The sequence below is a fragment of the Arvicola amphibius genome, unplaced genomic scaffold (assembly GCF_903992535.2).
Source record: "Arvicola amphibius unplaced genomic scaffold, mArvAmp1.2, whole genome shotgun sequence".
Taxonomy (NCBI): Eukaryota; Metazoa; Chordata; class Mammalia; order Rodentia; family Cricetidae; genus Arvicola; species Arvicola amphibius.
Window position 1 is genome coordinate 129768 of NW_024582316.1, and position 14241 is coordinate 144008.

At 48.0% G+C, this 14241-nt stretch overlaps 1 protein-coding gene across 1 annotated transcript; it reads left to right on the forward strand.

Moving 5' to 3' along the window:
* Window positions 1–2772: 2772 nt before the first annotated feature.
* On the forward strand, window positions 2773–5325 carry LOC119805810 (E3 ubiquitin-protein ligase TRIM71-like). The gene has a single exon (XM_038317615.1). The coding sequence runs from the start codon at window positions 2773–2775 to the stop codon at window positions 5323–5325; it is 2553 nt and encodes an 850-aa protein (XP_038173543.1).
* The last annotated feature ends 8916 nt before the right edge of the window (window positions 5326–14241 follow it).

Below are 14241 nucleotides of genomic sequence, written 5' to 3' on the forward strand. Positions count from 1 at the left end.
GTGTCAGTGACCTCAGGTCCAGGGGAAAGCACAGACCCTCTCTGGGCTCCAGGCAATGAAGGTGGATTGGTGGGAAATGCGATGGGCCTGGCAATGAAAATACAAAGACATGGCTGACTCTCTCTGGGAACATAAATCACCAAGCATGAGCTGGTAGGACCTAAGGGTTCTGGAGCAGGGCTAGGCCCCAACCACACTGGCCACCCCTGGTAGGCAGGGCAATCTGGGTTCTGTGTTCTCAGTAGGGGTAGAGAGTAGCCTGCAGTGGTTTTCAAGTTTCCTAATTAATTTCCTGTCAATACAATTCCTCATGTTGTGGTGACCCCCAAGCATCAAATTATTTTTATTGCTACTTCTTTTTTTTTTCTAAGAAGGAGACTTTTTATTAGCATCATTACAGCAATGCATTACACGTGAGCTGGTCCTCATTGTACAACCCACCTACGCCGTAGGACAGGTCAGCAGTGTGAATCTATTATTGTGTTCAGTGCAGAAACAGGGCCACCCTGAATGCCAACAGAAGACTGGAAATCACTTTACAAAAAGTAAATAAAAATAATGCCATTTTCTGAGGGAGGACTCTCATTGGCTATTAAAGAAACTGCCGTGGCCCATTTAATATGCCTACCCTTAGGTGGGTGGAGTAGCCTACCTAATTTTCTGTCTCTTAAAGGGCCAAGGCAGTTTCTTTATTTATTAACCAATGAAAGTAACATAGACAGATAACTCTTCTCCATCATTTCCCCTTTTTCTGTTTAAACAAAAAAGAAAGGCTTTAACATAGTAAAATTACATATAACAATACAGTTATCAAGCAAGAATTAAAGTTACAATATTTAGATCTATTTTATCTTTTTATCATAACTAAGGAAAGCTTTAACTATCTATTTATTCTTCAACTCCATCAAAGACTCCAGAAGGATATAATACTACCTAAGTTAACAAGAAATATGTAACTTTCAAACTCTAGAAATGACAGAGACAACTTGCTGCCTGGACAGTCACCCAAAGTTCCTTTGTACCGTTGGGGCATCCATCTTTGGCCTTTAGGCCCATAGTGTCCAGCAGACATTTCCATGAAGCAGGAAATTCCAAAGACAGTTCAGTCACTTTCTGCTGTGTCCTGCAGCATGTCTCACAGACTCTTTCACGAATCAGGAACCCCTAAAGACCATCTCACCCTTAGGCAAGTTCAGCAGTCCTCTCTCTGTGGGTTCTTTGTGTCCAGTTTATGCAACAATCCAGGCAAGAGCAGTTTCTTGTCGAAATGGCTATCAAACTCCATAAGGATCCTCTTCGATGTCCATCTTCCTCTTGAAGTAGATTGGTGCTGCCAGGAGCAGATGTGTCTCATTATCATGAGAAACCCTAAGTTATTAAAACATTAAATGCCATATTCTGTAGCCTTTGAAAGATATGAAGAATGCCTATCTAACTGAAATATAGCTCTATATATCTAGAAAATCTAACTAACATGACTACAAGTTTGACTATTATCAATGATTATCCATTAACAACCTATATTTTCTAATTATGCATTACATTTTTAAATGAACTATACAATTAAAATACCTTAATCAAGATCAGAAATACATATACATACAACAAAATTGACCTTAAAATCCATACCAATGCAAATTATTCATATCTATATCATATCCCCCTTTAAATGTAAAAGAACATTTATAAACAATATTTGGGAATATGGGCGCAGTTATTTCTCTCCAAACTGCTTCCTGCTGAATGGGGGCGCTGTTATTTAGGTCTTTTATGGTATAACCTGTTTGCCAGGGTCATCTCAGTCGGTAGTTGAGTGAAGTAATTTTTTGAAGATGTTCATAGCAACCTTTCAGGAGGGTGTGGTCTATCATACCATATTGGGATAAAAGCAATCCACGGTGTCTCATCCTCTGTGAAAACAAAAGAAGAAACTCTTTTCCAAAGCATGATATCCTTAGATCCAAATTCTGAAGTCAAGATACCTTTAGAGCAATAACCGGCGTTCCGAGAGGCGGCAAAGCGGAGAAAGAAGGGTACACGCGCAAGCACGGTGGCCCCCTCCCCCCCCCCCCCCGTTTCAGGGGAGTTGTGCAAAAATAAAACCCAAAGCAACCTAGGAGACCAGGGCACCGGGAGAGCCAGAGCCCGGTTGGCGCAGCGTACAGCCGGGGCCACCCGCATCCCTTCTTGGTGACTCATTTGCAGGAGGATGACACAGGCGGGAGCCGTGGGCAGCGTTGGCCAAGCGGCTCCTGAATTGGCCCGAGGCTCCGTCTCCGAGGCTCCGCCTCCGAGGCTCTGGGATTCCCCCCCCCCCACGAGGTGCAGCTGCGCGCTCCAGCCGACCGCGCTGCGGGGGAGGCTGCGTCTCGGCCGCCACGCAGGAGCTCCTGCCTCCGCATCATGCGTCGGGGCGGCCGGCATCTCGCGCGGGGACTGGGGCAGCTGCTGCTGCTGCTGCGACTTCGGGACGTTCTCCGCTTCCTCCAGGAGACTCCATCCGTTTAGCCGGGGAGGGGGGGGGGCGCAGCAACACACCCAAGACTTGTCGGGACCAATTTTTTTCTCCCGCTGGCGCCGCGGGACCGCATTCCACGGCGGACTTTGGGACTTGGGCGGACTCTCGGAGCTGCGGAGTGGCGGTGCACGCCCGCCTCACCGAGGTGGCCCAGGGGTCGCCTCCACCGCTTCCTCGATGCTCTCTGCTGAGTGAGCCGTGCGCCCTCCCCCTCCTCCTCGCCGCATGCCCTCTTCCCTCCGGCCCGCCTGCAAATGGCTTCGTTCCCCGAGACCGACTTCCAGATCTGCCTGCTGTGCAAGGAGATGTGCGGCTCGCCCGCGCCGCTCTTCTCCAGCTCGTCTGCCTCGTCGCTGTCGTCGTCGCAGACGTCCAAGTGGTCCGCAGGCGGCGGCGGCTCCGGGGCGGCGGCGCGGTGCCTGCACGCCTTCTGCCGGCCGTGCCTCCAGGCGCACCGGCTGCCCGCCCCCGGCGGCGCAGGCCCCAGCGAGGCGCTGAAGCTGCGCTGTCCCGTGTGCGACCACAAAGTGATCCTAGCCGAGGCGGCGGGCATGGACGCGCTGCCGTTGTCCGTTTTCCTGCTCAGCAACCTGCTGGATGCTATGGTGGCCACCGCCGACGAGCCGCTGCTCAAGAACGGGCGAGCAGGCGGCGGCCCCGGGGGCGCGGGCGGTCACAGCAACCACCGGCACCACGCGCACCACCCGCCCCAGCGCACTGCCACTCCGCCGCCTCAGCCGCCTCTTAGCCTGGCCACCTCCCCCGCGGCGCTGCTGCTGCGTCGACCGCACTGCTGCAGCTCCTGCGACGAGGGCAACGCCGCCTCGTCGCGCTGCCTCGACTGCCAGGAACACCTGTGCGACAACTGTGTCCGCGCGCACCCGCGCGTGCGCCTCACCAAGGACCATTTCAACGAGCGCGGCCCGCCGGGGCCAGCGGCCACCTCCGCGGCGCAGCAGCTCGGGCTCGGGCCGCCCTTCGCGCGCGCACCCTTCTCCATCCTTTCGGTGTTCCCGGAGCGGCTCGGCTTCTGCCAGCACCACCATGAAGAGGTTCCGCATCTGTACTGCGAAACCTGCTCTGTTCCCATCTGCAGAGAGTGCCCGCTGGACCGCCACGGGGGTCACAGCTTCGCCTACCTCCAGGATGCCCTCCAGGACTCGCGGGCACTCACCATCCAGTTGCTGGCTGATGCCCAGCAGGGCCGCCAAGCTATCCAGCTGAGCATTGAGCAGGCCCAGACGGTGGCTGAGCAGGTGGAGATGAAGGCGAAGGTGGTCCAGGCAGAGGTCAAGGCTGTGACAGCCCACCATAATAAGGCCCTGAAAGAGCGCGAGTGCGAGCTGTTATGGAAGGTGGAGAAGATAAGGCAGGTGAAGGCTAAATCTCTATACCTGCAGGTGGAGAAGCTTCGTCAAAACCTCAATAAGCTGGATAGCACCGTCAGTGCCGTCCAGCAGGTCCTGGAAGAGGGCAGAGCCCTGGCTATCCTGCTGGCCCGAGACCAGATGCTTGCCCAGCTGCAGGAGCTCAAGGCCATCCGGAGCCTCCTGCAGCCCCAAGAAGATGATCGAGTTATGTTCACACCCCCCGACCAGGCCTTGTACCTTGCTCTCAAGTCTTTTGGCTTTGTCAGCAGTGGGGCCTTTGCCCCACTCACGAAGGCCACAGGAGATGGCATTAAGCAAGCCCTTCAGGGCAAAGTAGCCTCCTTCACTGTGGTGGGCTATGACTGTGATGGTGAGCCTTGCTTCTCGGGAGGTGACCTGATGTCAGCTGTGGTCCTGGGCCCCGATGGCAACCTGTTTGGTGCAGAAGTGAGTGATCAGCAGAATGGGACTTACGTGGTGAGCTACAGGCCCCAGCTGGAGGGGGAGCACCTGGTGTCGGTGACCCTGTGCAACCAGCATATAGAGAACAGCCCCTTCAGGGTAGTGGTCAAGTCTGGCCCCAGCTACGTGGGCATCGGGCTCCCCGGGCTGAGCTTCGGCAGCGAGGGCGACAGTGAGGGCAAGCTCTGCAGGCCCTGGGGCGTGAGTGTGGATAAGGAGGGCTACATCATCGTGGCCGACCGCAGCAATAACCGCATTCAGGTGTTCAAGCCCTGCGGCTCCTTCCACCACAAGTTTGGTACCCTAGGTTCCCAGCCTGGGCAGTTTTACCGGCCAGCTGGAGTGGCCTGTGATGCTGCCCGCAGGATCGTAGTGGCCGACAAAGACAATCACCGCATCCAGATCTTTACCTTTGAGGGCCAGTTCCTCCTCAAGTTTGGTGAGAAAGGAACCAAGAATGGGCAGTTTAACTACCCGTGGGATATAGCAGTGAATTCTGAGGGTAAGATCCTGGTCTCAGACACCAGGAACCACCGCATCCAGCTGTTTGGGCCTGATGGGGTCTTCCTGAATAAGTATGGCTTCGAGAGGGCTCTCTGGAAGTACTTTGACTCTCCACGGGGTGTGGCTTTCAACCACGAGGGTCACTTGGTCGTCACTGATTTCAACAACCACCGGCTTCTGGTCATTCACCCTGATTGCCAATCGGCAGGCTTCTTCGGCTCAGAGGGCAGCAACAATGGACAGTTCCTCCGACCACAGGGTGTAGCCGTGGACCAGGAAGGTCGAATCATTGTGGCCGATTCCAGAAATCACCGGGTGCAGATGTTTGAGGCCAATGGCAACTTCCTGTGCAAGTTCGGTGATCAAGGCAGTGGCTTTGGGCAGATGGACCACCCCTCAGGTATCGCGGTCACCCCGGATGGATTGATCGTCGTGGTGGACGTTGGCAACAATCGAATCCTCATCTTCTAATCACAACTTCAGGGTTTCTGTGTTTAGGGTGTGTGTGTGGTGCGTCTCTCTCTCTCTCTCTCTCTCTCTTGAATAACAAAGAAGAAATTGTCTCAGGGATATTTCTTTTTCTCCCCTTTTTTATTTTTTTATTTTTTAAAGAAAACAGAAGTACAACATAGCTTAAGTCCTACCTCATCTTTTTTTTTTCCTTTTCTTTCTTTTTATTTACAGTTGAATGTAATTCTCTTGTGCAGGGATTGAGCCTGTGAAGTGATAATTTCTATCTACCTCAGACCTTTGCATGTCCTTCAAGCAACCCCCTGCTCCTCCATGGAGCTCACAGTCCCTTCCCTCTTGAGGGTGTGGAGTGCACAGGCCAGCACTCTTCAACCTCGAGGGCACTGGAAGAATAGGGTGGGGTGCATTTTGTAGATTGAGCCAAGGAAACCCAAAAAAAAAAAAACTACTAAGTATAAGATGTTGGAAAGATAGGATTTAAAATTCATAATTCTAGTGTATTTGTGTTCTTGAGAATACTGTGTATGTGTGGGGTTAGGTTGTTTGGTTTGATTTTTTTCCATGCTGCAACAGAGATTTCCTCTGTTCTCGGGTTACCTCAGAGTCTAACATCTTCATGCCTAGGATGGCTGTGGCTTGCTAGCCAAGAAAAACAGACCATTTATGTTTTAGGTGTCTGGTCTTTGTTTCTGCTAAGGAAGGTCGTGTGTGTGTGTGTGTGTGTGTGTGTGTGTGTGTGTGTGTGTTGTTTCAAAGCCATCTTCGCCTTGGGGGGGAAGGGGGGATGGATTTGACACATGACATCCCTGGGAAACTTTTCCTCCCAGTTTGCTTTCTAAGAAATAGGTTTAGCTCAGGACTCTCAGTTAAAAGTGTTCTCAAGTTTCTGTGTTTTGTTGTTTATAAAGACTTAGGTATCAGCAAATAAGTTGACCTTGTTCTCAGAGAGGAGCTTTTCAGATGTGGGCCACGGTGCCACAGAATTTAGGGGTGCTGGGGAAGTGAGACACCACCAAGTCAGGGACTGTTTGGGAGGGTGGGGATCCTGTCACAAGAGTGAGCGTTCTGCAAGAGTTTGTAGTAGACAAAGGGATAAACTTTTATTTGAAAAAGCACAATTTTTTCCTGCTTTGGAAGTTCAGGGAATATAGAAGAATGTTTGAATGACAAGTAGGAGCACCTCATCTCCACCCCCTTGGCTCAGGTCTCATTCTCAGGATCCTTGTACCTGAGTGGAGTCAGACCTAAAGGTTAACGTGAACCCCACTCCCTCCCCCAAAGGCCTTTGAATGTAAAGCATTTGTAAACCAAATCACCCCCAACCTAAAGTGCAGGACACAATATATATCCCTTAAAAAACCTGTACCAAAGAATAGAAATGGGGGGTGTGGCTCCCATGCCACGTAGGGACTGTTTTGTGGTAAACTGCAGATTGGGTGGGTCTTCTTGCTACTGTCTGTCTCAGGACGAAGACCTTTCGTGCCTCTATTCCTCACTACTGAAATCAGATCTGATTCGAAGGGGGCTCTCGCATCGCTGGCTGAGGACGGAAAGCTCCTGCCCTAAACAGACCAGATGATCAGTTTCTGCCCAGAATGCAGTTGGTTTTAAAAGAGAAAGTTAATAAATGGAGCAGTTTTCTTTCTGTCATCCCAAGGAGAAGGTGATGATGGGCAGTTGTGTGATGGGTCAATCAGATTGCTTTGGGACATTTAACTTGCCAGTATGGACTATGGCGTTCATTCACAGGACTTGTAATTTCTCAGCGACCCAAATGGGGAAGCGGGGAGAGTCCCTTCATCAGGGAGAGTGGCACACAATCAAGGAACCCTGAAAGTAGCTTCCGCTGCTGACTCCCCATTTCTAGGTTCCTGGGATGTCCAGAGAGGAAGGAGCACGGAGGAGAGCTTACTCAGCACAAGCTCCTGTTTTGAAACTTAATAGTGGATCCTTCCCCAGTTCATACGCCTTTAGCCTTTATTGTTCCCCCTGAGTGTTACACTGGCTTTTATAGGACAGAGAACCAAGAGGGGGCTCCTCCCCCCAGTCTGCCTAACATCTACCCTTAAACACTCAACACAATCGACTTTACGTCCTTCATGAAGATTCCAGGCGAAGAGACGAGTCTTGGTAACATTCTTAGAAACCCGATTTTAATCGTGGCCAGGGAAAAGCTGTTTTTCAGTGCTGTTTTAGTTTTTTCCGATCCTTTTCACAGCTTGCGTGGCAGGAGTATCAGCTGTCCAGTGGGAAATTTCTGGGTGAATTACGACAAAAATATTTGATATTATACTTAGGATTGGATCACTCAGCCTGGGTTTCCACCTTGTGGTTGAAATGTCAGGTCTTAAAGAGTAGTTAAGTGGATAGGCCAGTGAAGGCTTAGGGCAAAGTGGGAGTGTCCTGAGAGGTATGTGTCTCCTTAGCTTTTGGTATCCAGAATGGAATATGACTGCCTTCTAAGAACATGGTCACACTTGGAGAGCTTTTTGTTTCTAAAACAAGTGGCCATTTGTGGTCACCTGGGATCTAATTCCTGGCCTGTGGGGGGAACTGGTGCTAAGCACTTTGAAGCGTGTTAGAATGTGGACTGTTCCTTATCGTGATGCAAGCCATGTTTGGTGCACCCTAGCGTGAGTTCGCCACTTGCATTCCTGTGCACGCCTGCTGCCATTCTGAGGCGATGCGAGGGTACGACAGGAGAGAGACCAGGTCCTGAGTTGTGAGTGAAGATGAGAGACGAGACAGGCGGTGGTTCTCATGGAGATCCGCCCTGTCCAGCAGGCAGGCTGGAGACGGTGGGCATTGGGACGTCCCTAGAGAGTATTAGACACCTGGTTGCCACCTGTGTAACATTACACAATCATCACTAATCTCTCAATTTGTTCATGAAGCTACCCAATCCTGTGTACTGCTGTGGCTGGCAGGTGACTCCTAAATTTGGCTTGATGCCCAGTTGTCTGAGCTGTCCCCCAGGTGCACAGAACTCCTTAACTAATACCCTCTTTAAGTCTTAACTTATCTGGGGAAACATACAAGGGTACCCTAAACAGAACTGGACTTAGTGTTGGGCCAAAGAAGCTGCCAGGATGCAGGTATGAGGTATGCAGGATCCAGGATGAGGTGGATGGCTCAGTCTGTGTCACTGTAGTTAAGCCAAAGCTTAGTTGTTTGAGTTGGGAAGTCTTTTAGGCTTGAAGCAGCACAGTAGTTTGTGTGTGTTGTCTTTTGGGTTTGGGAGGTTCTAGGGTTGCTGTGTTCTAGTAGGTAGTGATTGTATGCCAAAGTTTGTAGGCCTGTTTTTCCTGTTGTTTAAGAAATATGTGTATACGCACACAGAGATACACACACACACACACACACACACACACACACTCACTCTGGTGCCAAAATGTATGTATTTAGAACGTCCCTCTGCTACCGAGGTTCTGACAGTCTGGGACTGTAATGAGGCTGACATATCACCTCCTGACATCCAAGGGCTTTGTCTGGTTTCGTTTGAGCCAGGGTCAGAGGACACACCGCCCTGTTGGTTTTATTAGATCTTATTGCCACACTGCTTGGTTTATTAGATTTTTCTACCTCACTTTTGGCAAAGTCATCTACCTCATGCCAGCACCTGGTGGGTCTTGAGAAGATGGTGTTAATCCTGTGGGTAGTAGGCAGACTGCCTTGAAGACAGCGTTTAGGAACCCAGACTTGACTTCCGATAGTGAAATATTTGAACTTGAACAAGAGATGTAAGGTCAGTATAGTCATTCATCCAAGTAGTTCTCAACCAATCTTGCATTCCCCTGCCACAAACCCAGTTTGCATGCAGTATTAGGAACTGCTTCTGACCTAATGGAGAACTTTAGAAGAATAAAGGCCTTTGGGTCTCTCTTCTCTTCAAGAGAAAGCTCTTTTACCTGTTAGGAGTGTCTGCAAACTTACCCTTTCCGTGTGAACCCTGAAGGTCTAGTGGAGCATCAGGTATTTGAAGGGAATGAGAATCTCTGACTTCGTGATTGTATTTGTAGCTGTCTGCACCCAGCAGGATGGCTGCCACCGTGGTGCAGCCCTCTCTACAGTGGCTGGTGGCGTCTGCATTGCTCTTTGTTTTGATTTGTTCTTCCTACCAAAGGCAACACTTTGACATTTATTGTGCCCCCTTCCCCTTTTCTTGTTTGTTAAATACTTGCTAAATTTGAGAAGCACATTATCAGGAAATGCTGTACTGTTAACCTTCTACCTCTGTACATCCCGGTAGCCTTCGGGTCTACCTGGATGAAAGCATCCTGAAGGCCACCAGAGTAACTGGGTTTTGAGTTTATGAATAAATGTCACATGAAGAAAAACCTCAATAATGTCTATTTTTAAAACTGGTCTCACGGGTTAACAGATCCAGCCTTGTGGGCTGTTTTCCATCGTCATTTAACCAACAACGGTTCTAAATGTTTTTGTGTATCTGCATGGTCTTAGACCTTCTTTTAACGATTGTATTAACTTATGAGCTCAGGTCGTATCTTAAGGCTATCTCAGAGCACACTGGCTGAATGTTGGCCCTCGTGCCAGCAATGTGTTTACTTTCTCTGTAACCAGCTTTGCAATGGTTCTTGGTGTTTCTAGCAGTCTGGGTAGTTGGCCTCCTCTAGAGGGAGACTCTTCATACCTATGGGACTCTCTTGTTTTTACGATGGTAAATGTCTTTTCCCTTGACTTCAGTGCTGGTGAGGGTGGGTGATTAGTGATGTTTAACTAGCATGTTACATGTAGTTGTGGGTGGGAGGGTTGTTCGGTTTTTGTTTTTATGGATCTTGTTTAATACTGTCCATGAGCTCTCATGCCTGGTCAGCCAAAAAAGAAAAAAAGAAAAGAAACTTTAATTTTTACGTAACTATAGAATCTATGACTCAGTTGGGTCTCCCCTTTTTTGTTTGTTTGTTTTTGTTTTTAAAGAATGGTTACAGATCTGGGTGGAATTCTTGGAGGAGTGTTGCCTGATGTTGTCTCTTCTCACAACAAGCTGATGGGAGGAGCACACTGCCAGCATTCCTCCCCTGGCCCCGGAGCCCTCACTGCTGGCCCACCTGGGACTCCAACTGCCTCTGCCACTCTTGGAATTGCTGTGGCATATCAGAGCTCATCAAGGCAGTGGGTCATTAGGGAAACTATCCCCAAACCTCAAAGCAAAAGCCTTTTTTTTAATTAATTTTTTTTTTTTAAATTTGGGGTAAATCCCTTTCCCTGCTTTTGGACTTTTACCTTTTAAAACCTTAAGCATTATTATTGCCAGCCGCAGGCATGACGGGCAATGAGCAGGTGACGAGCCAGTGGAGCAGCGTTCCAAACCTCCTGTGAGCTCACAGGCTTCTGAATGTATCTCTGTGGTTCACAGAGAAGGCTGGGGAAGTAGCAAGGCGACGTATCAGCTACTACAGCCTTAAAACAAAGCCGGTGTCTCTATGGACTTTAAAATTGTTCCTATGCAGCTTATTTTATTTTTGTTTAATCAAATAAAGAGGGTCTTCCTGTGAGAAAAAAAGATACCTTTAGAGCATATATGCAGGTTCATCAGCTTAGCAGCCCATACAATGAAATGTCTTTCTGTACATAGCTCCTTTACAGTCAAAAACTTTAAAGAAAACACAATAATACAAAGAATCCAGACTCTCTGTGAATTTTCCATGTTTATGTGGCTTGAGTGGTTACTTCTAGCTGTGGCTGTTGTAGAGCCTTCTTGGAATGAAGTGGGCAAAGAAGGCTCAGAACAGCAATGTGTCACTCATGACATATTGCCTGGGACATCTCTGAGAGTGGACACAGTTGGTCTGTGATTAGATTCATGAGAGATGGAGCAGTGGCTGTGGTGGCCAAAGGGCTGGTTCCGTAGAAGGGTCATTCCTACCCTTTTCCATGACAAGGTGCCATCAGTTCCCTGAAAGGCAGGAAAATGTGATTGTACCAGAGGAAGTGGCATCATTCTCTCTGAGTGACAAGGGCAGAGGTGACTTCCCATTCCCTTAGATTTCCTGGCATTGATTGTCTTCTCCATGCTTCTCTGCAAGTGGCTATGCAGACTGCCCTCTGTTGTGTCTGCTTTCTCTAGCTTCCTCACAATTCCCATGGTCTTCATATCCCATGGCCTGAGCTCTCATGGTCATGGACCTCATTCTCACGGCCTCACTGCCAGCTGCATATGGACACACTTCTATATCCATCCATCCTGTCCTGGATGCAGAGCATAGAAACTTTGGGATGATTTAGGCCCAAATAGTCCATCAGTCAGCAGCCCCGCCGCTTCACACTACAGATTGGCGCTCCAACGTGGTCACTAAATCCACTTAAAAACCTTGCCCGCTTGGTATCGGAAAAGAGTTTCTTCTTTTGTTTTCACAGAGGACGAGACTCTGTGGATTGCTTCTATCCCAATATGGTATGATAGACCACGCCCTCCTGAAAGGTTGCTATAAACATCTTCAAAAAATTACTTCACTCAACTGCCAACTGAGAGGAACCTAGCACACAGGTTACACCATAAAAGACCTAAATAACAGCGCCCCCATTCAGCAGGAAGCAGTTTGGAGAGAAATAACTGCGCCCACATTCCCAAATATTGTTTATAAATGTTCTTTTACATTTAAAGGGGGATATGATATAGATATGAATAATTTGCATTGGTATGGATTTTAAGGTCAATTTGTTATATGTATATGTATTTCTGATTTTGATTAAGCTATTTTGATTGTGTAGTTCATTTTAAAAATTGTAATGTATAATTAGGAAATATAGGTTGTTAATGGATAATCATTGATAATAGTTAAGCTTGTAGTCATGTTATTAGATTTTCTAGATATGTAGAGATATATTTCAGTTAGATAGATATTCTTCATATCTTTCAAAGACTGCAAAATATGGCATTTAATGTTTTAATAACTTAGGGTTTTTCATGACAATGAGACACGTCTGCTCCTGGCAGCACCAATCTACTTCGAGAGGAAGATGGGCATTGAAGAGGCTACTTATGGAGTTTGTTAGCCATTTGGGCAAGAAACTGCTCTTGCCTGGACTGTTGCATAAACTGGACACAAGGAATCCACAAAAAGAGGACTGCTGAACTTGCCTAAAGGTGAGATGGCCTTTTGGGGTTCCTGATTCATGAAAGAGTCTGCGAGACGTTCTGCAGGACACAACAGAAAGTGACTGAACTGTCTTTGGAATTTCCTGCTTCATAAAAAAGTCTGTTGGACACTATGGGCCTGAAGGCTGAAGATGGATGCCTCAACGGTACAGAGGAACTTTGGGTGACTGTCCAGGCAGCGAGTTGTCTCTGTCATTTCTAGAGTTTTATAAGTTACTTATTTCTTATTTACTTAGGTAGCATTATATCCTTCTGGAGTCTTTGATGGAGTTAAAAAATAAATAGATAGTTATAGCTTTCCTTAGTTATGATAAAAGATAAAATAGATTTAAATATTGTAACTGTAATACTTGCTTGATAACTGTTTTGTTACATGTAATTTTACTATGTTAAAGTTAAAGCCTTTCTTTTTTGTTTAAACAGAAAAAGGGGAAATGATGGAGGAGAGTTATCTGTCTATGTTTCTTTCATTGGTTAATTAATAAAGAAAACTGCCTTGGCCCTTTAAGAACAGAAAATTAGGTAGGTGGAGTAGACAGAACAGAATTGTGGGAACAAGAAAGTAGAGTTAGGGGGAGACGCTTCAGGCAGTCGCGTGGTGAGTCTCCATGCTGCTCCTCTCCGAGATGGACGCAGGTTAAGATCTATCAGTCAGTAGAGGGGACAGGGCCTATTCTACCTTTCAGAAAGTCCCACTTTATTGGATGGGGTCTCATGTAGCCCAGGCTGGGCCTTGAACTTGTTATATAGCTAAGGATGACTTTGAACTCCTACAGATCCTCCTCTCTGCCCTCCCATGTGCCGGGTGACAGGTGTACCCCATCATGCCCCTTTGTCCCATGCTGGAAATAGAACCTAGGGTTCTGTGCGTGTCAGGCAGGTAAGCATGTTACCAGATGAGTATTGTCTTTCGTCTTAGTGGGACTGAGAGGGGGCCCTCTTGGTCATGAGTACTCACCTCTAGGTTTCACTTGGCCTTTCTTTACAGTCTAGGATCTGTAGGAAAGGTCACTTGATGGCTAAGTTTCTGAAGAAGGGGTTGCCCCCCCCATGAGCCTGCATTATGTCAGTTATTGGTCTCCAGCATTTTTATACAGCAGGCTCAGGTTGGCGCTTCAGGAATCCAGCTTTGCCTTGTGTTCAGCCTCACTGCTGCCACCTGCTGGCCCCTCAATCCCAAGTCATGGGCTCTGTTCAGTTTCAAGCCCTGGACTCAACTGGATGCCCATAGGGACACTGCTGTCAGATGTGATTTCTGTCCAGGATGCTGTAATCAGACTCCTGCAGTGAGAACCCAGTTTCCCCTAATAGCAGTGACTGGGCCCTTCAGCCATGGGGAGGGGCACTTTTTGTGGAAGAGCAGCCTTCCATGTGTGGAAGTGCACACATGGGGCTTTTATATACATGTAACCACAGGGAGTGTCAGACTGCAGTTTTAGAACCTGGCTGCTGCTCAGGCTATAACACAAGTGTGCCCTGCACCCACAGAATAAATAAACGTAATTTTAAAAGTTAAAACAGTGAGCTAGGCATGGTTGCACATGCCTTTCATTCTAGCTTTGGGGAGGCAGAGGCAGAGTCAGAGGCAAACATGAGTAGATCTCAGTAAGTTAAAAGCTAGCATAATCTATAGATCCAGTTCTGGGCCAGCAATGGCTATACAGATCTTGTCTCAAAAAAAAAAATAAATAAACCAACCAAACAAATCCAAGTGGAATGTGTCCTGAGTAGTAACACCTAGGGCTGTCCGCTGACCTCCACATTGGTGAGCACACACTTGCACACATATGCTCCTG